This window comes from Dipodomys spectabilis, unplaced genomic scaffold, assembly GCF_019054845.1.
Source record: "Dipodomys spectabilis isolate Male_0828 unplaced genomic scaffold, ASM1905484v1 ptg000009l, whole genome shotgun sequence".
Lineage (NCBI taxonomy): Eukaryota > Metazoa > Chordata > Mammalia > Rodentia > Heteromyidae > Dipodomys > Dipodomys spectabilis.
In genome coordinates this window covers 6,384,107-6,411,970 of record NW_024870686.1, presented here as the reverse complement: position 1 = coordinate 6,411,970, position 27,864 = coordinate 6,384,107, and the positions used below count along the sequence as shown (strand labels likewise).

The 27,864-nt window shown below is 34.4% G+C and overlaps 1 protein-coding gene across 5 annotated transcripts in view; it reads right to left on the bottom strand.

Annotated features, from left to right (window-relative positions):
- Nucleotides 1–2,635: 2,635 nt before the first annotated feature.
- Purg (purine rich element binding protein G) overlaps nucleotides 2,636–27,864 on the bottom strand; it is a 34,418-nt gene continuing 9,189 nt past the window's right edge. The window contains exons 3-5 of one of the 5 annotated variants that reach the window (XR_006151127.1): nucleotides 12,117–12,180; nucleotides 6,410–6,514; nucleotides 3,426–3,857 (exon numbers count right to left, since the gene is read on the bottom strand). Coding sequence is in view for 2 of the 5 variants with exons in the window: in XM_042701937.1 (XP_042557871.1) it covers nucleotides 3,416–3,520 (105 nt within the window). In the remaining 3 variants the exon portion in view is untranslated. Of the gene's footprint in view, nucleotides 4,819–6,409; nucleotides 6,515–12,116; nucleotides 12,181–27,864 lie in introns of those variants that run through there. The other 4 variants (XR_006151131.1, XR_006151132.1, XM_042701952.1 and 1 more) reach the window with 4 other exon arrangements.

Genomic DNA, 27,864 nt, shown 5'->3' with positions numbered 1-27,864 from the left:
GTGGAAGAGCGCTTGCCTTGCATGCATGAGGCCCTGGGTTCGATTCCTCAGCACCACATAAGCAAAAAGAAAAGAGCCGGAAGTGGCGCTGTGGCTCAAGTGTTAGAGTGCTAGCCTTGAGCTGAAAAGCTGAGGGACAGCGCCCAGGCCCAGAGTTCAGGCCCCACGACCAGACCCCCCCCAAAAAACAAAACAAAAACATTGGAAGATGAAGGTAAAACAATATTTAGTGCTTCATTCTGTTTGCTTCTTTATCAAATACATACATATTATACAAATATATATGTGTCTACACATGAATTATATATTATATAGAATGTTTTTGCAGTGTGGGAGTATATATGTGTGTATGTGTGTGTGGATATATATATATATATATTTATATTTATTTATTTTTTTGCATTATTGGAGTTTGAACTTAGGGCCATACTCTTGCTAGCCAGCTCTACCACATTATATTAAAACTACTGGCTATAGTCAAACTCCAAGTGAGACCTAGGTAAGAAAAAAATTAATTCTCTAAAACAAACAAGTTTAGGTTTTCAGTATTATTTGTGGAATCCTTTTTTTTTTTTGTCGGTCATGGGGCTTGAACTCTGGGCCTGGGCACTGTCCCTCAGCTCTTCAGCTCAAGGCTAGTGCTCTACCACGTGAGCCACAGCACCACTCCTGGCCTTTTCTGCTCATGTGGTGCTAAGGAATCAAACCCAGGGCCTCACGCATGGAAAGCAAGGATTCTACTACTGGGCCACCTTCCCAGTCCTTGTGGAGTATCTTTATCTTATTAAAAATACTTCTCTGGCAAGGGAAAACATTTTAAGTTTAAGATCCTTAAGAAAAATTACTGTTTTAGGATCAGTAGTTTACCAAAATAATGTTGATAAAAGTATAAAGATAGATATAATTGCATGACTTTATAAAAATTTAAATAAAAGAATGATTTAATAATTACAACATATACTCATTTTATAAGTCAGATGAGCTTTAAAAATAACTTAATACTCCAAAAATGCTATACATTTTTGAGCATTTTTTAGATGCACAGATGTTATGGTGGGCCTTAATGTGATATCTGGTTGTGTGATTAAAACAGAAGATCTTTTCCTCTTAAAAATATATCTATCTGAGTCAGGTGCCAATAGTTCATACTTATAATTCTAGCTACAGAAGCTCAGACCTGAGGATCATGATTCAAAGCCAGCCCAGGTTTCAAGGCTCTTATCTCTGGTTAACAGCAAAAAGCTGGAAGTGGAGGCAGGGCCCAAGTGGCAGAGCCCCAGTTGTGAGCAAAATAGAGGATCAAAAGCATGCAGCCCTGACATCAAGCCCTACTACTGGCAAAAAATAGATTAGTTTTCCAAAAGCAATACATTTCTTCTCTCATCCTTTCATGGAATCAGAATTAAGTACTCCTTATATAACAGACTAGTTATTACTACAGAAACAAAGATTCTATAAAACATTGATTTACTTTCTCTCTTTCATTAAAAAGCTGTGGAATTACTTTGTGGCACATTTATTTTTCATCAGTTTTTATAAAATGGAATATAAGTAATTTCAAAATACACTAGAAATGTTTCTGGGGAGAGCTGTGAGGATGTAAACATTGCATTTCTCAAGGTAGACAGAGAAAAGTGAGCCTGCTATCCGCAGATTCTATTCTCCAAACTTTCCTTTTCTGGTAGAAGTCAGACATGAGTTAATTAGTATTATGAATATGCCTTAAACTCTTTATGTAATCAAGAACCATAGCATTATGGGTATGTCATTTCAGTTATCAGGTCCACTCCATTAGACTGGTAATATGATACTCTACTATGTAAGGTCAATGATTTTTGCTTGAGGAGTACATTTAATACATTTGTTTCCATTTTTTCCTTTCTTTTTAAAATTTAATGTTGCCTGTGGTTAGGCAAGTCTGGAATGAAAATTTACACACTCCCTTGGTCTTGAATTTATCTCTGGCCTGGGAGAAACAGCCTCATGAAGATATTAGCAGCCTGGTTCATTCTGCTGCTGTGATTCTTATTATAGATGGTGAAGCTTGAATTTTCATAAAAAACATTGGCATGACTTTATTACACGATTCTTACACATGATGTTGGTTTGTTCTAGCAAATCACAATTTGAGTATTTATTTTTGTTCTTATTTTTGTTCAGGCAGAGTAAAACTTTTTTATTTTATTTTTGCATGGTGGAAATTGAATCTAAGGTCTCATGCATGCTAGAAAAGCATTTTACCACTGAACCACATCCCCATTCCAAAACTTTTATTTTGCATATGATCCTGTAGGAACAGCCTTTCCACAATAGTTTCAGCTGAAATAAAGTGTTTGAAAGTATACTTGCTTTCATGCAAATGTTATCTTATGGCTCAACCAGATGAATTAAATACTAAAATAGACAAAGGACCCTATCAGCACATCTTCTCAATTTACTTATTTTCAGGTCTGACAGAGCTAACTTATACATTTGATATAAACATGCCTTCAGAAGCTGGACGAACTGGGTTTAAATTCTTAAAGACATCACAAATGTGAAGTCCAAATGAAATCACAGAATAACATAGTAAGATCAACATGTGGGGCTCAGAAGAACTGAAATAATTTCTGAAAAATAAGAATCCAAACTAACGCCACATATAAACCAGTTTATTAGATTGTCAGTGATAATTTGAGACAAGTTCAAGTTATTTATTTTACTTCATAGAAACAGAAGGGAGGAAAGTTTTAAACTTCAAGCTTTGTTCAGCATGTGTGCAGTTAGCATCCACAAAAGCACCATTGGATATGGGAGAATTAGCACCACAGAATTTTAGGACCTAACTGTTAACATGCATCACTGAAAAACTTGGAACATGAAAACTGAAGTAGTACAATGTATGGTCCATTATAAACAATACAAGGCAATTTATAACTCTTTTTATACAGTACGATACAATCACAACCAGTGAGAAGCTTTTAAAGTACAATACAGGACAAAAAACACCTTGTACCCTGTTAACACTAAAGCAGTTACAGCTTTTAAAAAATGTTTCTTGTAAGAGGCAGTGGGTTAAAATGATCCCTCCCCTCCTCAAATTTTAAATTCAGACTAATATAGTTACATGATCTCTTAAGAAAGTATTTTCAAATCTATATGTCTTCTACTCAATGCTGACGAATGGTTGTTTGAAACTGAAATGTTTGATGAATTAAAACAACTCTTGCAAACTCAAACCCAGTAAGAGTGGAGAAGTGTTGCAGTGTGGTGGAAAGTGTTCCAGATAACATCAGTTAGAAAACGATGCCAATGGTGTTGATACTTGTCTTCCCTTCCATGGAGGAATATCAGGTACAGAAGCCTTGCATTCATGATGAACTTTGGCTCATTTCTTTCATCAAATCCCTTTATTCTGGAGTGTAACATAAGAGATTTATTCCTCAACTGTTTTTGAAGTATCATAGGGCTGTTCCTTATGGTTGATTTGATAATAGTGAAAAGGGTTGATATTCTCTCTGGATTTAGGGTAATTTGTGAGCTAAAGAAAAAATATTAATTTAAATTTAGCAAATATGAAATCTTAAAAAGAATTCCACTATTTTCATAGTACAAATCCGTAACTAATATTATTGAAAATCTTTCTATTGGAAAGCATGTAACAAACTCTCAATTTTTAGTTGTGCCTAAGCCAATTCTGGCATATGAGAAATTACTGTATAAGAAAATGTGTAATAAGAATCGATAGATACAGGTATATTCAGATCTCAATGCACTGATGCCAAGGAAAATATATTTTTACTCACCAAGAGAAGAATATACCTTGAAGCATCTATGCAGACACATGAACGGATCATGTATCTGCTCAACTTCTAATTCTGGAATAGTGATAACAGGGTCATTTAAGAAAAAGTCAATTATAGTACTCAGCAATTTTACGTTGTCTATATTTAACAGTGAAACAGTTTTGAAAATAGAATCAGTAATATACGTTTGTTTACATTTCATCATTTCTATACTTGTAATACATGCGTTGGTTTTCCAAGTTTTAAAAATCCCACTAGGACTGACGTCTTTCAGAATAACAATCTAACATCAAACAAAACTTTCTAAGGAAAATATTTAGCATCACAGAGATTTGAGAAAAGTCTATTACTCAGCATCACAAAATACTCAATAGATCTACATTTAAGATTGTTCATGCCTTGACATTAACACACCTTTGGATTAATATATTTTATTTAAAAAAGAAAATAGCAAAACAATTGACGTGGACTTTTGCTTTAGTCTCTCCTTGGTAAGGATCGACCTCCAATAAACTTGACTTTTTCTTACGTCATGTAATGATGACTGTTTAGGAAACCGCATTTACATTTACTAAAACACTTAAAACTAGAGAGAGATAAAAGGCTATACAGAGACTTAAATATAAGTAACACTATGGAAAAACGTTTTATTAAAATGTTTCCTCAAAGAATACTGCTTTCAAATAAAACAGGATAAAAGTTAGCCTATCCTTATATATGTCGGAAAGACATTTAACTTAAGATGACTGAATCCTTTTGTAAAATTTTTCTGCTGAACTAAATCCACTATGTAACTCAATCACCAGTTTCCTGAAAAGGAAACCCATCTCTGGATGATTTAAATTTGATCATTTCTTAGGCATGGCTGACTTGATCAAAGAATAAATAAAACTGATTTCTTACTGCTTGATGGTTATATAACACAAACAAAACATCCCTCAACTGAAACACAATTGAATTATGATATGCTAGCTTAATAGTTATGATTGAAAGACAAAATAGTAACAGCTAAAAAGAGACTGAAAAACAAAAACTAAAATTAAAAACTGTTTAATGAAAGTGTTCAAATTTGATGTTTTAAACTTCAAATTACAGGCTTAGTTTTCCCACTGTCACATATACCTTTGTTACTATTTAATTTCTGTATTGTTCATTGGTTATATTATATAATGCAATATTCTATTAAATTAAAATAACTTGATTTATCACATTATAGTCTAAGTGGCTTTAGAAAAACACACAAGCAGGATAAATTTATAAAAGGATAAGGAATTTATTAAGGGGTTTTAGACATTCTATACAGACAAATATCTAGTTCACGGTGATAAAGTGCCTTCTTTCCAAGTAACTAATTCTTCACTAAAATATGTTAAGGCTTTATAAGAAACCAAACATTATCATAAATTCGATAAGATATGAGGTTACATTATTAATTAGCATTTTTGTAGCTCTTATGTCTCTTTTAATCCATACAGTAACCATTAGCAGTTTAATTAGCATAAATTCTAGTTGTTAATTTACATTTACTTTGTAGGGAAAGGGAAAGATGCATAATTTCTAAGTGCTGTAGTTTGTATGGAAGACTCACATTTTGCTTGTGAGAACAGTTTGTATCATAATATACAACAGCCAATATCTCTCAAAAAGTTAACAGTACAGTGAGTCCCATGACAAACAGGGCTGTAATTCCATTCATTTAATCAATATTCTGTTGTTTTTACATTTAAATCAAATGTGAGGCCTTAAATTTAAAAAAAGGCCAGAAACAAAACCAATGGTAATTCTTAAGATATAGGCACAACGAATAGCTTTTATTGCAACAGTTTATGCATAAAGTGTATTGATGCCAATATGTGATGTTAAGCATTTCTATTCATTTTGCTTCTATTACTCAGGGCTGTATCATAGTAAAATACTGATAATCTCACAGAAGTTCTTTTATATAGTAGCCACACTATACAGGATTCTATTTATTATACATATTTTTTTTTATCATTTCTCTTTGGGAGACAGAGTGTGTTTTAAGCACATCTGTACCTAGTTGTCTAGGCAGGTCAGATTTTGGGATGAATTCTGACTACTTAGTTATCAACTACTCAGCCAATACAAACTAAATAAAATGTCTGAATATTTATTTTCAGGGATTTAGTGTTTCTTTTTCAAATGAGGAAAAACTATTTAATAATTAGGCACAAGATTAGATGGCCCATGATGCCTAAAATATCTTTCTGATTGCCAATGGATTAATCTAAAGTGTTCCTTAAGGTTAAAGATTTTGAGGTTTGATAGAGAAGGATAGGGAAAACTCACTGAAAAGAATGATTTATGAAATGATTAATGAAACATTGCACATAATTAGAAAGTTGGGAACTCCAGAAAGGAAAAAGTGCTCGTTTTAGGATTGAGTTTGGTTTTGAATCTAAAGCCTACTAAGAGTAATTCTAGGGTTCAAAAAAATAAGGTGGCATAAACTTTTATAATTGCACATTCTTTAATCAAAGTGCTACAAGTTACCACATTTTTCTAAAATGTACAGGATTCTACTTTTAAAAATCTAAATATATTTTTACCTTTTTTATTCTAGTATAGTACAATTTCACAAACAGCACAAATATAAGTTATACCTTTCTAAAATCAGCATCCAGTTTGTGTGTGTTTAAAATAACTGCGAAGAGCCTTTGATATTATCAAGAATCAAGTCCAAGTATAGTCAAAACATTCCATAAAACCTAGAAGCATCAGGAGAGCTTGTTTAGGCCAAATTTAATAATAGTCTGCCATGCAATGCACAGAACTCATATGCTTTAGAAACCTACTGGTTTAGTCATCTGGTTCTTTGACTGCACTACATATTATACTTACTCTCTCCAATTGCTGAAGTGACAGTATTATATAGAAATCAAGTTTTGAAGACAGTGTGACACACTGAAGGTTCTAGTCTTAACTGCTCATTCCTAAGAAGTATAGCAAAAATGTTTGATGCATGGGTTACTTATTTTCATGCTTTACCTCTTTAATCTAAGTGGAAATATCAACTGGAAATGTATAGAGGTAATAAAAGAAAAACAAAAAGACAATAAAGACCAAAGATGAAGACATGAAACAAACAAAAGCAACTGGAGTTTTCTACATTACCGATTTGATTAATCACGAGAAGATAAAAGATGGAAATCTCTTTACTATGTAAAAGCTACATTAATATATATTCAAAATCAATAGCATTCACATGAATTTGAATTTTGAATAATTTGATTTTTCTGAGTGTAATGAAACTGAAGTAGAAAGTGTCTCATTATAGACTGAGAAAAATTATACTACTCAGGGAAAGTGAAAATGTAAGACCAGCATTCTCGGATAATGGCAGGTCATCTGGGTTCTGCCATGACACAGGCTGCACAATGGGGTGCTGTGCCTCATTTCATTAGTTAAAAATACTGATACATAAAAGTACTCTCGTTGAACGGTAAACCAGTGTACAGTAACAGAACACTAAATGACTATTAAAAAAGTGTCATTTCCTTTTCCTATGGCTGGAGAATCTCAATCTTAGGTGCAAGAATATCTTGATAAAAGCATTGGAAAGAGACACCTAACTATAAAAACTCATTATCTTTTGGGAATGGATTAAAATCTATATACTAATCATCAAAAAAATTAACAAACTTTGAAAACATAAGAAAACCAGAAACAATCAGGTATTATAAACCATGGGTAGGAATAACTCCAGACTCAACATACTGAAGGTTAAGTGAAGGCTGCATAGATATGCATCTACAGAATCATCTCATAGTTTTTGAGTATAAAAACAAAATTCTATACTTTCAACCTTTAAAATGTTAAATACTTCAAATAAAGATTGAGATGGAAAAGATTCTATACTGTACATAATATTCCACCTATACTTAGCTGTGCAATTCCCCGAAGAATTTAATACTCCACAATCCCTCCTGTTAATTTACACAGATACTTTTGGCTTTGCAAAAGCTGGGCAATTTTATTTCCCTAAAATAGGCTTTGTTTTGTTTTAGCAGAATAGGCTTTGTTTTGTTGGCAGAAATGCTGAAGACACCTCCAAGAATCAAGTTCTACTACAGTATTTGATTCCCCCCTGCTCTCCCTTATTATTTGGCTGTTTCATAGAACTTAAAAAATTTACAAAGTGTCTCACAATAGTTTCAGCAGAGGAAGACAAAGTTAGGAAGTTGCCTGTGCACAGAGCCAGTCAGCTTTATGTGGCTTCTCTGTTCTGTAGGTTGTTTTCTGGTATTGCTCTACCCTGAACATACTGTATGCTCTAATACTCTGACTTAACAGCATTTAGCTCATGAAGTGTGCAAAAATAAATATCTGATTTAATGATATGAAATAGCACTGAGAAAAAAGACAGATAATATCGACATAATATTGGCAACCTAGCCCCAGTTCATTACCCAAAGTCATGCTGGCTTCCTTTTGCTTCTCTACTACAACATACTAGGTAGCATTACTTGGCTTAAATAATAGGTATTGCTCATTCTTTTCTCCTTATATTGTTGCAGTGCTGGTGACTGAACCCAGGGCACATGCTTTACCACAGAGCCACATCCCCAGCTTTGTTTTTCTGAGACAGGGTCTCAACCTGTAGCTCATTCTGTTTTTCTTTTTTGGTCAGTCTTGGGGTTTGAACTCAGGGCCTGGGCACTGTCTTTGAGCTCTTTTGCTCAAGGCTAGCGCTTTACCACTTTGAGCCACAGTTCTACTTCTGGTTTTGGGCTGGTTAATTGGAGATAGAGTCTTATAGACTTTCCTGCCTGGGCTGGCTTCAAACCCTCAATCTCAGCCTCCCAAGTAGCTAGGAAGACAGGTGTGAGCCCAGCGTTTTTTGTTTTTAAAGGCCAGAATAACCCAAAATTTGAAATCCTTCTGCTTCTGCCTCCCAAGTGCTAGATTACAGTTGTGTACTACCATGCTTGGTTATACTCATTATTGAGTCAACAAGGCACAGTCCATTAAAACGTATTCCCCAGACTACCAAGTACACCATGGATTGTTACTAGAACTGATCTCAAAAGTCTGAATTATTCATTATTGTCTTTGTCATTTGGTGCTGGAGTTAAAAGTTGTGCTTCTGCATACAGTATACAATTTCTTTTTTCATAAACTAATTCAGAAATAGTGAATCAAGGAAATATTCCATTCAGGTGCAGTCATGGAAAACATTAGAAGGGAATGAAAAGACAGGAATTGGAATCTGAAGACTAGTGGTTCTTCATTTATTTGGTAATTAAAGCAGGAAAGCCAAGACCCTTGAGGAAACAGGAATTTGATTGAACTGGGGCAATGCTGAGGAAGTTAGACTAGATATTAAGTCTTTTCTAGCTCTAAAATTATTGTTAATAAGTTCTTCCAGTGATAAGATAGGATGACTCAAAATCATCCCACAATATTTCCAATGTATTGTCTTTCCGAGAACGAAGAATAGTATGTTTTGGAACTCTTATCCAATTTTGAGCAGTAAATGTTTTCTCTAAATCACTGGTATTTCTTCGGTAACATGTCCATGCAAGTGTTTAAAATCCTGTGCCATCCACCTTAAACTAAATCAATATAACATGGATATCGTAATAACTTACACTGTCAGCCAAACTAATATGTGGGAATTTCTATTTATATCTGCCTAAAGAATTGCTTTGTTTCATCAACGAAGAACAATTCAAGACTCCATTTCTCATTTTAAAGTAGAAACTATTCCTTACAAAATTCAGTTACGCTTTTACATTCTCAGTGGGGAATTCCATGAGTCTGATATTAAGTTTTTGGATCTTTATTACTATACAGGAAATAAATACTACATTGGTAATAAAAATGGCACTGTTAATGATAATACAATATTTTAAGAAACAAGAAACATAATTGAATAAAAACTAGGAAACAAAATCTCTTTCTTTTTGATGCTGGGTTGGGCTAGGGTCTGTGCATGCTAAGCACATCTACCAAGGAGCTCTAGTCTCAAAAACCTAACTTTTATTATTCAGAACTCTAAGTAGATTAGAGGACAAAAGATGAGTTGGTGTCATCTTTAACTTCAGCTAAGGTACAACTTTTCAAAGCCTTGCAAGCAGTGTTTATGAATTATTTGACAATTTAAGGTCTCTTTACCTAACATCAAGCTGTTATCATTTCTCATGTTCAAATGGGAATGGGGGTCATGTTTTCATTTTTTTCCAGCTGGCAAGACTCAGTATTGGCAGCTAACTAAAATTAATTACAAAAAAATAATGATGGGCTGTTTATTCAATTTATGCATATGATTTAAATGAAGTTACCAATCTTAAGAGTTGAGAGCATATATCATTGAGGCTTAGTATGACAGTGCTGTAGGCTCTCCTTATGGGTTAAATAACTGATGGGGTTCTCTTGGTAATTCAAATCTAACTATCTTTTATTAGGAAGGCCAAATTTTACACTAAAGTAGGTCATATTAAAAAGAAGTTTCATTTCACCATTTTGGGAATGAAGCGTGAACAGAGTAAAATAACTTAGAAACCAGAGGGGAAAAATATGAGGAAGAAGGAAAGTAGGGGTTACTTAGCGATACGTAAGGAAGTGTAAGAAAAGAATAAACAAGTAGGCAAAAAATCTAGAAAATGAGAAAAAGAAACTTTGTTAATATTGCTAATATTCTTTTCATATTTCTGGCTAAATTTCTGACTTAGGTGCCTTTTCCAAACATGAAAAATGATATGTTAACTTTCCATAAAGTTAACAAAGGGGCTATTGTGTATGCTACTGATGTGTAACAATGTACTGGAATCCCTTTGTGTTCCTGCACAGTCTTGAAGGTGAAGGTGGTTAAGAATGTGGGCCTACTAGTCAAAGGCCAGCTCAATCCTTTGCTTTAGTTACATCAAATTTAGCCACCTTTTGTGTACGAATATAATTCTCTTGAAAAGAGAGCAAGAAATAAAAATTTACCCTTAAATCTATTGGGATACAGAAGATAGTACTAGGAACGCCCTGGAATAGCAGTATAAGCTCTGCTCAAATTTATTGCTGAGCCACAGGATCTCAATGAATCACTGTAGAAAACAACAAAAATTTAGGCAAATTCACAAATGTAATCTGAGTGATGTTCTTACTGTACATACTTATATTTGGTTTATATCTTTGTCAGGATTTGTGGGCCAAATTGAGCTTCTAACAAAATTACACATGAGATTCATATTGTATCATTTTAAGAGTACATGACAACTACTGAGACACTACCATTCTGATGAACAACTCAAGTATTCTGCCCAGAATGATCTGATAAGATGTATCTCTTCACCTCAGATTGTTCCATACTTAGGTTCTGAAGTCACAGTAGAACTATGAAGTGAAGGGAAAAGATGTTTTTTTTTCCTGGCAATTCCTGACCTTTCCTCATCTAGTGCCCATTTTTATTAGAAAAGTATTTCCCAAGAAAAGTGCCTAATCTCTATAACCCTGATTAAGTGTATGAGTATTTAGGAGGACTGTCACTTAATAGTAACATTTCAGAGTATTTTCTCCTCCAGCATTCTTGCTATCGGTTTGCTGCCATGATTTCAAAAGTAGTTATGTGTCAGTTCAGATTCTCAGTGAAGTTCTTTCTTTCCTATTTAAAAGTATCATCAGCATTAGCAGAAAACTATCTACTGTGAAACTCAACAAAATGGATAATTTAAGAGCCTGAAGAAATCAAATATAAATGAAATTAATGAAATCTCAGAATACATGAAACTAACCTGTGGTGATAAAAATCAGAGAAGTGGCTAGGAAGAGGTTCATGGGACCCCCTTCTGCTGCTTCATGTCAAATCAAGTGTATAGACTGTCTTTCACATTTTAAAATCACTTTGAATGCCATTGGTTGGGGTCTAATAAAATGGAACACATCACATGTTCATCAGCTTTCAAGAGCTTACCTTCAGTCATGTCCAACAAATATCTAGTTTCCTACAGAAATAACCTCATCACACTAACTGACAATTCTACAAAGTGAAAAAATTATATGGGTTCTGAGACAAACCATAGAATTTATTCATAAGTGATGCTAAGTATTCATCTGAAAGTTAAACATGTAATTAAAAGCCAGACAACTTTTTTAATGCATTTCTTTTTGTAATTTTAATTAAAACCTATCAAAGACTTGAATATCATACCAACATCTAAATATGTAATTTCACTATTTATTATTATCTCCACTTGAAATTAGAGGAAAAAACATGCAAAAGTAAAAACAACACTCTTGTAACAAGGCTTTGCCTATGAAAAGAACACTGTTAGTACTTGTTGAATAAATGGTCTCATTTCCCTTACATTTCTTTCTTACCTTGCATAGTGGCTTTTAACTCCACATTAAAAGTTCAGATTGATTAAAATGCAAAAGTGTAGACCTATAATTAATTAGTAAAAGAAAAAAGAAAAAAGAAAGTTATGAACCCTCTATAACACATTACTATCATGGCTACTGCTAATATTAAAAATTGTATAAATATAAACTGAAAACAATAAACTGATACAAGAGAACATGGATTTTCAAATAAAAATTTTTTCTTTTAAAGCTTTGTACTGATTCACAGGTTTGAACTCATGGTCTGAGTTTTTTTTTTTGCTCAAGGCTAGTGCTTTACCATTTGAGCCACACCTCCATTACTAACTTTTTGGATGGTTGAGATGAGTCCTATGGACTTTCCTGTCCAGGCTGGCTTCCAACTGTGACCTCAGACCTTAGCCTTCTGAGTAGACAGAATTACAGGTGTGAGCCCTGATGTCTAGCAAAACATCGTTGTTTAAAATGTACACAGCCAATAAAATGAATAGTCATGTGATATTTCATGTAAGCTTTTCTGAGAATGAGAAGTTTAAAGGTCCCAAAGAATAGAGGTTCATTGCCATAGACTGAAAAAAAATCATAGTTGAGATATGAAAAAGGAAAAAGTTGTTGATCTGCAAGATGTTCTTTATATCTGTTGCTGAGGTCTGAGTATAAGGTTATTTACTACTAGAAAGCCAAGAGGTTACAATTGTGCATCTGCTTTCAAAAGCATCCTTGAGTCAGAATTTCATGCAAACATAAACTTGTAATAATGTGTTTAATTTTAGAATACACAAGTGAGAAAACTCTTTTAGTTGATAGACAAAAACAGACCTATTACATATGAAGCCCAGGTACCACTGACTTTGAAGCAAGGTGGTAGAAGCAGACACTGGGTAGTAGAAGCAGCAGTAATGGTTTAGTTCAAGTTCGATAGTGAATAAATTAAATGATTTGGGAGCAGTCACATAGTATCTTTAAGAGTTAAGGTGACTCTTTTAGGAAAAAAAAGCAAAGTTGATTTAGACAAAAAAATCTTACACTGTCAACCCACTTTACCAAATAATTCTTTTAGCATTAAGCAAGTTAGGCCCAAATCACGCTAACTTCCTAATGGGCATTTTTTATAAAAAGGAGACAAAGTACTTCTCATTTTCTCCAGGAATAAACTATGCTTTGATGTTCTGCTGTTTGTAGATAACTTACTCAATTTCTTAGTGGTATCTTTGAGCAAATACAAAGTTTTAATTTTGGTGGGGTTTGCTTTAATGAATACTTTTTTTTTTTAGAGTAACTGCCTTTACTTTTCTTTTTTGTCGGTCATGGGACCTGAACTCTGGGCCTGGGTACTGTCCCTCAGCCCCTCAGCTCATGCCTTTTGTTTTTCATTTAAGCAATTTTCTCTTATGCATTTTTGTTCTTTTAGATTTGTCTGAAAAACACCTTCAAGATTACAACTAGCCTAATTCCTAAGCCACTGATATATTTGGGAGATTCCTTTCCATTTTGTTATACTTTCTGGGGAATTATCCACTTTATGGGTTGAAAAGAATTAATAATGATGTTAATCAGTAATTTTCTATTGCTATTATAAAGGTGATCTACAAAGAGTTATTGTTTCACAAGTCAGGTAATGAGTGCATTTCTTTTTGGACAATGTCATTCCTTCCCTTGCTCTCTCTGTTTCTCCCTCTTGTCCTCACTCACAAGTTGTATAGTTCATTTTCCTTCCTCCTTCCTTCCTTTCTTTGTCAGTTGTAGGGCTTGAACTCAGGGCCTGGGTGCTGTCCCTGAGCTATTTTGCTCAAGGCTAGGACTCTACCACTTTAAACCCAAGTTCCACTTCTGGTTTTAGAGTGGCTAATTGGAGGTAAGAGTCTCAGAGACCTTTCTGCCCAGGCTGGCTTTCAACGGTGATCCTTAGATCTCAGCCTCCTGAGTAGCTAGGATTACAGTCCTAAGTCACCAGAGCCTAGCTTATAGTTATTTTCAACACAGTGTTTAGTGAGTACCACTGCTGCATTTGTTCACCTTGTCCCTCCATTTCTATGCCCCCTTTTAATTAGTATTTCTTAAATGTTTATATTACGTGACAGATATTTTGCTTAGAGGCACACACGCACACACACACACACACACACACACACACACACACAAGGACATTTAATTTTCTTTAAGAGTGGGGGCAAAGAATCTATGCTTTGTTACTGGCACAATCCCCTGGACTTAGAAGATTTCTCAGCACATAGCATGTGATCCATAAATACAAAACTGAATGTTAACTGAACAAATTTTCTGAACAACACTATAAATTACCTCAAATTACTCAACTGATAGAATTTAGACTTGAACTCAGGACTGCTGACATCACAGTCTGTGATATTTACTACTCCATATGAGGCAAGAGATAACCTCATAAGTCTATTGTAGTCCAGAACCTAAAAATACAGTGGAAATTATGGCTACTGCTTAAGGGAAAGGAGGATGCGATTGTAATTATTACTGTGTTATTCCACATAGCAAAGACAAATGTAGAACTTCCTTTAACCTCTTCCTTAGGCATAATGATCTTTTTGAATCTATAAATATGATACTTTGGCAGATTAGGTCAAAGTGTCCGTGAAACTTCTAAGGACATATGAGGTTAGAATTATTCAATCTCCATGCAATAATTCCAACTTCTACTTTTAGGACAACCCAATTTTTTACATCCTGAATCTATTCCTGGTTTTGACATTTCTATATTGAGATTGTAACTGCTGATTTAGTAACACAAGCAGAGTAGAATCAGGCTTATTTCATTGTTTAAAACATTGGTGAGAGAGCTGAAAATAGTTAAGAACACCAATTGATTTTGTGCAACCCAACTGTTAGGAAAAAAGAAATCTACATATATTGCATGTACAGTGAATGCAATAAAATTAAAAGGAAGATGCATATAAAAGCCTAGGGCAGAGAAGGTAAATGTGATATGTACATTACTACTACAGAGCTACCTCATCTTCCTAACTGAACTTCTTCCTCCATTTCCACATCAGAAATCACATATGTGTTTTAGGTTGAACTGTGTGTTTTCTTAATCATCTCCAAACTGTGGGGACTTGGGAAGTCATTACATTTGAACAGTAGGCACAGGAGATGAAACAGAATAGGACATCACAAGAGATTTGGAATGGGGAAGACAAAATTACTGTTTAAAACAGAATCATTGTATCTCTCTAAATCTGCATCAATAAAACATACTTTGAAGACTATGAGAGAATACAGACAATCACATTTAAAGAATAGACAGCTAAAATAATATGGCTTTTTAAATAGCTTCAGACACACTTCTCAAATATACCAACACACTGCTTGGCACATGACAGATGAATGAAATCTGTTGACTGAAAAAAAATAGTTTGACCTGGCCCCACAAGCTGTTGAGAATAAAGTAATTTGGGCTTGGCACACTTAACGCTAATAACATTTATTTGTTTTTGCAAGTTACCTGTACCTCAGTATTTAACAATGGGCCTGGCCCAAAGTAGTCACTCTATGTCCACTGAATGAATAGAAAAACGGTGTCATTTATTAACTAGACAAAAATTTTGGAAGTAAAACTTAGAATGTACAAGAAACAAGATCTCAAACTGTACTGTAATTTGTAAGTATTCTCTGAAACAAAACTGAAATAGTGCTTGCCAATTTTTAATGATCACTTTCATCACGGCTTGTTTCATTTAAATTTGTCTGTTAAGTATTGTGATTCCAGGGGGACAAATAGAACAGGAAGAGGAAGAGTAATGTTAAGAAAGAGGTGATTTAAACAATCCACACATTGCATGTGCAGAGGTTAAAGCAAAGGAGGAAAAGTCTCTGGTTTTAAAGACAAATGGCTTCACATGATAAACTAAGTTTAAAATATATTTACTGAAGACTTAGGTTGCATATCTAAAATAATCTTTTAGAACTGGAAGAATCATGTATTTAAACCTTTTGTGCACAGGGTCAAAAGATAAGTCTTACTGAATGTGTGTGTGTGTGTGTGTGTGTGTGTATGTGTATGATCACCATGAGCTAGTTTGTTAGTTCCAAGACATAAACTACTTTCCATGGAAGGTAATAGCCAGGACTGGGTAACAATGTACTGATATGCTGTAAAACAGCCATAACTAATATAAAGGGTGACAAGGATAGGATGTCCAATAAATGTCAGATGAACTGAAGATCAGCTGCATAAAAAGGAGATAAGCCATAAAAATGGAAAATAACCTCAAGAAAGGGTTCTTAGATATCACTTTGATATCTAAGATAGCCAACTTGAAACTGGTAGATGAACAAGCCAGCAACTGAACCCTCAATGGACTTGCCCCAGCCCTTCTAACAGTGGCTTAATTTCCATTCTACACTGCCACACATCATGAGGTAAAGATAAGAGTGAAGGATGTTGTTGTTGTTGTTGGCTGCTTGACCTCAGGGCCTGGGTACTGTTCCTGAGTGCTTTTGCTCAAGGCTAAAGCTCTACCACTTTGAGCCATAGCATCACTTCCAGTTTTCTGGTGGTTAATTGGAGATGAGTCTCACAGACTTTTCTGCCTGGGTTGGCTTCAAACCACTATCCTCAGATCTTAGCCTCCTGAGTTGCTAGGATTACAGGGGTGAACCAGCACCTGGCTTGAAATTAAGTTGCGTGAATGCTTGAAATAATAAACACTTTTTAAATTAATTACAGCACAAAAGGTAATTTAGCACTCATATTCATACTTTGTAAACATCTTGTATTTATTTACTAAAAAATCTAGTGTAAGGGCCAGGCATGATGGCATATGCTTGTAATCCTATGTATTTAGGAGGCAGAGGCAGAAGGATCTGGAGCTTGAGGCCTGGGCAAGGGAAGAACATACCTCAAAACAAAATAACAACAAAAGGGCTACTTCAGTTCTCAAAACTGAAAAAAAAACTAGTGCACCAAATTCTGTGTTTACCTAAGATTAATTTTTTCCATATATAAAAATTTCTACCAATAGTATAGATTTTATAAAATGTTGCAAGTCAGATGTATACCACCATAAATGGAAGCTACTGCATGAATTATAGCATGTGTATCCTGAAATGTACTATTTAGACCTTTTATAAAGTACATCAAACAATGGTGACTACAAACCAAATTGCACTTCGTTAATCGAATGACTGAAGATTCTCCCATATGTAGCACAATTTACTAATGCTTGAAGGAAAATAATGAAAATATACTTTAATTATTGTAAATTCCACATTCTTCAGCTTAAGTAAACTTGATGTTAGAAATGATAAAATACTCAAATAATTATGAAATAAAGGCTTAGGATTTACAGAATTTTTCAGGCTGAAATTCACTATTACTGGTAGAATATAAGGGCCTACCTTATGTAAGAAACATAAGGCAGAGAAGATTAAGTTGTGGATGTTGGGGGCCTGTGCTGGGAAGAGTGCAGGTCACTAAATGAAATTCTGCGATTTAGGGACAATAATGGTGAATGATGAAGAAAAGCCTTAAGTAGTGAGAGAACTTTAAAGAAAAAAAGCAACTGTTCATTTTGTTACTGAACATGTCAGATTCCACTACAATTCTTCCATGCAATCTTTTCAATTCAAGGAATCCCTTCCCCTAACCAATTTTAAAAAGGAAAACAAAGGAGTAATGAAATTCACTTGTCAAGGATTTTCTGTGAAGCAAATGGCAGATCATTAAAGAAAAACTTGAGTGTTATAAAAGTTATGAAAACATTAAAATCATTTTAAATAAATACCATGTCTGAAAAACTCACAAGATAGCATTCACTGATACTATAAATTTTAACTTTATAAAATGATTGATTATAAAATGATGATTCAATTATCACTGTCAAATAAATTTGATCAACTAGATTTTGTGCTAGCTTTTAGATAATTTAAGACAAAAAATTATTTCCCCTATGACAAATTCATAAGCAGCACATCCATAACTCTATCACTGTGGGTTATTAAGATTATAGATTGCATGTCAGATTTTAAATGTCATTGATTTCTTTGAAAAAATTAAGGAAGTGATTTTTGAAGAAAAACTTTTAAATAATATTTTTTTAACTTTTTCTTGGCTTGAGCTTTTTTCTTACTACCAATAATTTTTGAAAAAAACTGTTTAAAAGAGATCCTTTGCAGAAAATTCATTTTAATATCAATTTCCTCCTAAATTATGTTTCCTTAGGCTGTCAAAAGCCTTTTGTAGTGAATTTAAACTAAGATTCTGAACATTAGTACTGTCAAGTTTCAGACAAATGTCCAGTCTACTAAACTGAATTATATTATGAGAAAATAAATCTGGAATGTATGTAGGGAAAAAACCATGGAAATTCTACTATTTTAACTTAATTCTAACCTGGAAATTCCAATCTTCAACCTGCAATAAACCAGCACAAAGCATCCATCAGGAGTTCTGTAGTCTCAGGAGAATAAATGCTTACTATTCTGTGTCCATCACTGGAAAAGCTTTCAGGATATAAGATCATACCGTGTCCATCACTGGAAAAGCTTCCAGGATATAAGATCTTTCCCTCATCATTACACAGATTATACACATTATCTTAAGTATAAACCTCTTTGTGTAAATCTTTCTGCATGTATAAATTATGAGTAATGGAGGTAAGGTGTATGTATAATCTAGAAGTGACATTACAATTGCAAATATTATTGCATATTTAAATAACAGCTAAGAAGTAGGACTTTTGTTATGGGGTGGAGGGATGGGAAAATGGGGGTACTTTAGTGGCTATAAAGTTCTAGTTTAACAAGATTAAAAACTTCTAGACTGGCTGTAAAGTAAGGCAAATAAAGCAACTAGAAACTAAAATGGTAAAATCTGTGTTATTTTTTATTGCTACAAAATAGACAACAACTAGAAGTTAGGCATTTTTCTTTAAGCTTTAGAGTCAATTCGTCAGAGACTCAAAAGACTAACCAGTTCACCTCAATAAAGGCTGTGTATGACAAACCAACAGTCAGCATCACACTTAATGGTCCAAAGTTAAAACCATTTCCTCTAAAGTCAGGAATGAGACAAGGATGTTTGCTCTCTCTACTCCACTTCAATTGTATTGGAATTCCAAGCAGTAGGGCAATAGACAAACTTAGAGGGGATCCAAATAGGGAAAGAAGTAAAACTCACTCTCTTTGCAGATGATGTGATCCTGTATATAAAGAAGCCCATAAACTCCTCTCCCAAGTTACCTGAGCTAACCCAAAACACTGGCAAAGTAGCAAGGTATAAAATTAACCCACATAAAACAGTAGCTTTTCTATATGCCAACAATGAGAAGCGTGAGACAAATCAGAAAAGCAACTCCATTTATAATGGCCTCAAACAAAAACAAAAACAAAAACCTAGGAATTGACTTAACCAAAGAGGTGAAGGATTTCGTTAAAACTTTAAAAACCTAAGAAAGGAAATGAAAGCAGATTTAAGGAAGTAGAAAAACCACCCATGCTCCAGGATTGGGAGGATTAACATCGTGAAAATGGCAATACTGCCAAAGCTACCTACAAATCAATGCAATACCCATCAATATCCCAACAATATTCTTTAATGAAATAGAAGCAATCCAAAAATCTATGTGGAATAACAGAGGACCCTGAATAACAAAAACAATCCTTAGCAGGAAGAACAATGATGGAGGAATATCAATACCATACTTCAAACTCTATTACAAAGGTGTAGTTATAAAAACAGCTTGGAACTGGCACATGGAAAGGCCTGAGGACCAATGGAACAGAATTAAAGACCCAGACATGATCCTACAGACCTATGCCACCTAATCTTTGATTAGAAAGCTAAAATCAGCAGATGGAAGAAAGACAGCCTCTTCAACAAATGGTGCTGGCAGAATTGATTGGTTATACAACATGTAGAAAACATGTAGATCCTTATATATCATCCTGCACCAGAATGAACTCCAAATGGATCAAAGACCTCAGGGTAAGAGTAGGAACCCGGAAAATATTACAGGAAGGGACAGGGGGTACACTAGGACTCCTTGGCACAGGTCGAAATTTCCTAAATAAAGATCCAGAAACACAACAAATCCAAGAAAGGCTTGATAAATGGGATTGCCTGAAACTGCAGAGCTTCTGCATGGATGGCAAAGCACACAACTAGCAAGATCTAGCCCACAGATTGGGAGAAAATCTTCACTAGTTATATAACAGACAAGGGCCTCGTATCAAAAATGTACCTAGAACTCCACAAATTAAATTCCCCAATAAATAAAATCCTCAAAGAAACAACCACTCCATTAATAAGTGGGCTAAAGAATTAGAAAAAGACTTCTCTGAAGAGGAAATCAGAATGGCCAAGACACATGAAGAAATGTTCAACATCTGGGCCATGAAAGAAATGCAAATCCAAACCACATTAAGATTCCATCTCACCTCAGTTAGAATGGCCATTATCAAGAAAACAAATAATAGGAGATGCTGGTGGGGATGTGGCCAATAGGAAACGCTACTACCCTGTTGGGGGATGTAAACTGGTTTAACCACTCTGGAAAGCTGTATGGAGGTTCCTCAGAAGGCTAAATATAGAACTACTCTATGATCCAGCAGCCACCAGCACATTGTGCTCACTGCAGCATTATTTATCATAGCTAAAATATGAAACAAACACAGATTGCACTCAGTAGATGAATGGATCAAAAAAAAATGTGGTATATATACACAATGGAATTCTATGCTTCCATCAGAAAGCATGACATCTCCCCATTTGTAAGGAAATGGAAAGACTTGGAAAAAAATCATATTAAGTGAAGTAAGCCAGACCCAAAGAAACATGGGCTCCAGGGTTTCCCTCATTTGTAATCATTAGTATATATCTAGGATAGTCTTAGCAGAGGATCACAATAGGTCAAGAGCTACGTACATATGACCATATAAAATGATCAAAATGAACTCCAAGATGTGGATACAAGAGTTTTTTTCCTTGTTGCTTTTAATGTACTGTGTGAAGTTATTTCTTTCTTTTTCCCTTTGGTTTATTCTCTGTTGTCACTGTTTTTGTTTTTGGTACTGTGTCCCCATATATGTTTATCTGACTTGGGGAAGGGAAAGGGAACAACAAAATGGTGAGACAAAGGGCAAAGGTTGAGCCAATGCAACAGCAATACTCACAAAACACTAAGTTGGAAATGAATTTTACAACTTGGGCAGGGGGAGTTAGAGGGGAGAGAAGGTGGGAGAAAATCAAGGGAGAGGGGTAACAATGTTCAACAAGAAATGTACTCATTATCTTATGTACATAACTAACTCCTCTTTACAACACTTTTTCAATGAAATAAAATTATTATTATTAATAGTAGTAGTAGTAAAAGACTAACCAGGTCAGGCTAGAGCCTTCAGTTTTTGTTATGATATCTTGGGTGCATGAAATCACTGCTCAGTTGTCAAGAAAGAATAGTTTGAACTTGAGTAGATTTGAACTTGAGTATAATGTGGGATACAAAATAACATTCTTAGTAATCATTGGCTGCTCAGAAAGTTAGAAAATATGATAGAAGAAAATCTTGGATGAAATACCTGGAATATACCTATGTTTAATGGGAGGCCTAAATTTTATACCTTCATTTTGTAATCAAGAAAACCCTAAACAAAACCCAAAACAAAGCAAATGAAAACCAAAACAAATCTCTTTCATACCACGGTGTCATGAGATGCTGATAGTATTAAATTTTAAAACAATTTCAGCTAGAAAAATGAGGGCAAAGTTTCATTGTTTAAACCCACAGCAAAAAGAGGCTTCTACATCACTTTTGACCAAGACAAAGATATGAGTTTCTGAATTCCACTCCAGACCAACCAGATCAGGGAATGAGGACTAGAACCTACATTTAAAATATGCCATATGCCTTAATGGCTGTACTTAATTTAAAGGGAGAAATATTTTATTTTTTATTAATTTTTTAATTTTTTGATTATGTAGTACTGAGGAATTGAACCCAGGGCCTCATGCATGCTAGGCAAGCCACATTCCCAGCCCAGGGAGAAATATTTTAATGGCAGTTAGTATTCATTAGGAACAATTTAATGCTTAAGTACCTTTGCTGGCCTGACTACAAGAAGTCTTTAGGAACATGCAGAGATTCTGTGTTTATCAGTTGGAAACAATCTCTTTGAAGTACCTAGGTGAGTCATATGGTAGTATGTTCTGCAAGCAGCAGCTAGTTGGTTAAACTTCATATTTTTAGAGCTAAAATGAAAGCTTTTATAGCTTTAAAACAGGGATGACGAACAGCAAATATGTGTCATGAATGATCTCTCCTATACAGATTTAAATTCTCAACACAATACTTTGGAACAAGCAATCAACTGTAGAGATAAGATGAAATCAGGTTGTTATTATATCAGGAATAAGAAAAGATGGGGCATGGGGCAGGGTCAGGCTGACTTTCTATCTAGCTGTCTGTCTGTCTGTCTGCCTGCCTGCCTGCCAACCTGCCTGTCAGTCTGTCTGTCTATCTATGGTGTATTACATTTGTGTGGATTAGTAAAATTTGCTTATTTGCGAATGTGTAATATGTTTTATAGAGCTTGGTGTAAAGCATTTCAACTACTCAGGTCTCTCCACAGAAAGTACTATTATTTGTTCATTTGAAATTTGGAAAAGCTAAAATCTCACAAAAAACAGAAATGAACTGAAGAAATAAAGGAACAGTGGACATTACCATGAAAAACAGAGTTCATATTGGATCAGACTACATCCTGGAATGAGATATGACAGCTAACTGTTTGTGCTTAACAAGACTTGACAATAATATATATATATATGTATATATATATATATATACACACACTTTGCAGTAATAATTACTTGGAAACATGTTCTCTGAATCAGAAAATTTAAAGCAAACTATTTGTTTTTCATCTTAATTACTATTGCAAGGAAAAGATGACGATGATATATGTGCTTAACCTTTAAGCAGAACTTCTACAAAGAAAAATTAGTTTGATAGTATTCGCTAATTTTGTCTTCCACTAATGTCTTTTCAAAATCCTTACAAAGGTACTCTTGAGATGGAAGATAAATACCAATTTCTTTCATGTAACACTTCCTAAAAAAATTAAAAGCGAAACTTTTAAAATATAAAAATTTACAGTTTTCATGAAAACATTTTTAGCTTAATTAGTAAAGCTTATGACAACTTGAAAAGTATTTCTTATGTTGTTGACAAGAGGTGGAAGAAAAGGATAAATTTGAAGTCATACTTCTTTATCCAATCTGGAAAATGAATAGGCTTGAATGTGAAAGATCCAAATATTATTCCTCATAAATTCTGAGTCTCTCAAAGAGTGGAAAAGAAACCTTGTGGTAGAAACAATTCTTTAAAAATTTTTTTATTGTAAAAATACTGTACAGAGGGGTTAGAAATATTTCTTTTCTGATTATTTTATGCATGTTATGTTGTGGGTCTTATTTCTGCATTAAATTATTGCAGAAAGAGTTGTATTCTTAAAATTTACCTTCGTGTTGAGCTGAAATCTATTATAAATTTACAAAGATTAAAATCTTGAAATTTTTAACCTGAAATCTATATTGTGAATTGGGCATTGTGATGCATTCCTGTAATTTCATTATTTGTGACACTGAGGCAGGACAAGTCAAGGCCAGCCTGGGTAAGTAAGAATCTGTCTGACAGAACAAACAAAACAACCACGTGGCTAAAATAAAAACAGAACAGCAAATTTTTTTTTAAAAAGTTACACTACCTATAGTGATTCTTTTGCGCTTACTTGTCGGCAACTAACCTTTCTTTCTATTTTAGGCAAAATGGTTGCATTCATTTTGATCAATATATTAATTATATTACAGAATGTCTACCAGGTAGGAAACATGATATAAACTGTGTCTAAATATTAGTTATATTTCAGACAACATGTTCAGTAAGTTCTCAAGGAAACTATCTTTCAATGGGTCCAGATGTTAACTAAGAAAATATTTTAGCATAATATATAGTTCCTTCATCCTGCACAGAGAAAATATGGAAAGATAGTATAAATATTGAATGCTTTTCAACATTTATCCATTTCAAGAGATAATCAACCTTTTAAGTCTTGGTATTAAGTTCTGTATACTTAAGACTACAAACCAGTTTCACTACATGATATAAGGAACTACTAAAGTAATTCAAAGGTCTCTTCAAGTCTGAATATTTAATATCTACCAGATTTGTTAATAATCCAAGTGGAGAAGTTGTTTCCTTTCCTTTATTAAGATTCATATGGCGGAACTGCTTACGAGGTTAAAATATATTTCTCATCTTGCTTACTTTGAAAGGTAAGTTTTTCAAGTCATTATAATTAACCATTTTGCCATTTATCTTGAGAGCTTTTGAAAATGGAGAGGAAATTAGAAATGTAATGATAGCTTATAGTTTTTTTAAAAGCCAAAACTCTAGACAATTTAAAATTTATTTTTTGCTTTGATTTGTAAATAGGGACTGGGAATGTGCCTTAGTAATAGACTAATTGCCTAGAATGCATGAAGCTCTGGAATCCATTTCTCAGTACCACATAAACAGAAAAAGCTGGAAGTGATGCTGTGACTCAAGTGGTAGAGTACTAACCTTGAGCACGAAGAGGCTCAGGGGCAGAGCTTAGGCCCTGAGTTCAAGTATCAGGACTGGCAAGAAAAAAAAAAGATTTGTAAATCAAGGCAGAATTTTTCTACCAAGATATTAAGAGTTATTTGACTAAATTTCCCTCTGTTATCTTTCCTAGCTCAGATAAAATCTTACTAGCATAGAACAGTGGTTCTTAAAGTGTGTTCCCCAGATATGTAACATCTACTCTCCTGGGAATATGCTAGAAATGCAAATCCTGCCAGTCTTACTGAAGAGAAACTCAAGCTAGAGCACAGCAATTTGTTGTTTAAGAAACTCTTAAAGTTTGAGTGACATTCAAAGTTTGAGAACTGTTGTCATAAAATCAGGATAAAGGTATAGAAAAATACCTGGTTGTAAGTGGAGCATTCCTCTTAGTTAAGGGAAAGAGGAAACCTGGTAATTAAATGTGAAGAATGATACAATGTAGGAAGCATATGGCAAAAGCTTGTAAGAAATCAAAAGGCAGAAAGAAGTTATGAGAAATTAATGAAACTCAAGAATATTGATAAGGTTTATTTCCAAACTAACAATGCAGATGCTTGTTTTTAGTTCATGAAAGTGAAACTGTAGACCCACAGTGACCAGTAATTTTCTTTTCTCTGTTCATGACAGAACAGGGGTCATCCAGCTTAATTCTACCATTTGAGCCTTTTGAAAAAGCACTGACAGTTACTTGAAACAGTTAATCAGGATTAAAAGTTCAATCCACAATCTATACAATAGATCAAAAAGTTGTGTTTATTAACAGCTAATTTAAACAAATAAATCAAAGCAATTATGCCATCTTGCTGAGACTACTCTCATTCAAGAGGATAGTCTGAGATACAATGATTCTTGGTAATTGAAGGCAGATTTGAGTGGCAGTGGTGGTGGGAATAGATTGGTGCTTGTCTAGGGATGGGGAAGGGTTGACGTAAGTGAATCAACACAATCTTTGGCCTGGGTATCAATTTGGTTCAAATATATTAGTTTAGAAATACTGAACCAGATTTAAATCTCTAGAAAATTATATAAAATGAGGATAGTAGAGTTACTGTGTGGATTAAAAACAATAAATATAAGAAGTTTTCTAATGCCCACTAAGGGGTACATATTTAATAAGTAAGTTATTTGTAGCAATAAATTTCAACTTTTTTCCTCATTACTACCTTTAAAAAATAGTCTTGGTGCAACTTTTCTAGAAGTGAAATTGACTTCTAAAATTATCTGCCAATCTGGGTAGCCAAATATATATTCTGAAGATCCAATGTATATTTAAAAAGTTAGAGCAAGTAAGTTTTCATTTTCAGTCTTTATCATCCCAAGTGGAATCTATGCTCTAGCCATCTAAACTGTTTCACAGAACCATGGCAAGTGTTCACATGAATTGAGCAAAGTAGTTGCCTTTTTTTCACGCTATCTACATCTAGCCCACAGAGCATGCTTTAGATATTCAAAGAGCAGCTCCAGTCTTCGTTTTGTTAACACCTTTGCCTACTTTTAATAGTGTACAGTGTATGGCGGGAGAGGGGGAAAATTATGATTAGATGGAATTTGAGGATCTTTCTTTTATATTTGATTATAGAATTGATAATTTGAAGAATTTTTACTAGGCAGCAAATAGATTTTATGCAGCTGACATTGTAGATTTTTAATTTATTGGTATAAATCTCAGCACTAGGTCGATGAATCTAGAAATACTATTTTTCATTCTCTGAAGTAAATTAGCAGATGATAAAGATGGTACAGGTTCCTGTACATATTTTCATTCTTTGTTTTTTTTTTTTTTTTGGGTCCAGTCGTGGGGCCTGAACTCTGGGCCTGGGCGCTGTCCCTCAGCTCTTCGGCTCAAGGCTAACGCTCTACCACTTGAGTCAAAGCGCCACTTCCAGCTTTTTTCTTTTTTGCTTATGTGGTGCTGAGGAATCGAACCCAGGGCCTCAAGCATGCAAGGCAAGCGCTCTACCACTGAGCCACCTTCCCAGCCCAACATATTTTCATTCTTAAGTCACTGTCTTACAATTCTGTTGCTGCAATATGTTGGGTAGTTTTTGCATATAGGTGTGTTCTTTTGGTGAAGTTGCTTGGAATGTTTGTTTGACTAGAAGGAAATTTCTACAAAATGAAAGTGCAAAAAACTAACAAAATATTTTCTCACATCTCACTTTGATTCCAAACATTGAAAAAAGAAGCACTCGAGAACCTAAAATGTCTTTGCTAATTTGAGGAGAAAAAATTTTCTATGATAGCCAATTCATTCTATAGAATTTGTCCAAAAACTGTGAATTATATAGAATGCTATAGTAATACATATTTTTTCTTTTTGTTGGTTATGAGGCTTGAACTCAGGGCCTGGGCGCTATCCCTTAGCCTCTTTGTGTTCAAGTCTGGCTCTCTACCACTTGAGCCACGGCATCACTTCCGGTTTTTGAGTAGTTAATTGGAAATAAGAGTCTCATGGGGACTTTCTGCCTGGGGGTGGAGCTCTGAACTGTGATCCTCAAATCTTAGCCTGCTAAGTTGCTAGGATCATGGTCATAAGCCACAGCACATGGAAGCAATGGAATTTTATGTATACTGATATTTTTTAAATTGTCAAAATACTATGTGCATATGCATTTGAAAATACACATGGTTAATAACGATTTTCTTTTTCTTTTTGTGCTGTCCTGGTCCTGGGGCTTGAATTTAGGAATTGGATACCGTCTCTTAGCTTTTTTTTTTCTTTCTCAAAGCTATGCTTTTCCTCTTGAGCCACAGCTTTACTTCTGGCTTTCTGTATTGGAGCTAAGGGGCTCATGGACTTGCCTGCCTGGGCTGGCTTCAAATTGTGATCCTCAGATTTCACAGGCAGGAGCCACTGGTGTCCAGCACGTGGGTTACTCTTAAACACTATCTGTGACTGAAAAAATAAACCCGTGGACACCAAGAAGGGTTGTGTTGAAAAAAGGTGTCACTCTAAAAACTCTTTTATTAGCAGAGGTTGTGACACTGTCGTGGAGGACTAGGGCACTTAAATAAATGCCCCCACCACAGAAGCTTGTGTGCTGCTTTTCTTCTCCAATCATTGACCATCATATTTCGTCAAGGTTTAAACAACAAACTAACCATTAGGATGTTTTATAGTTACACACTTT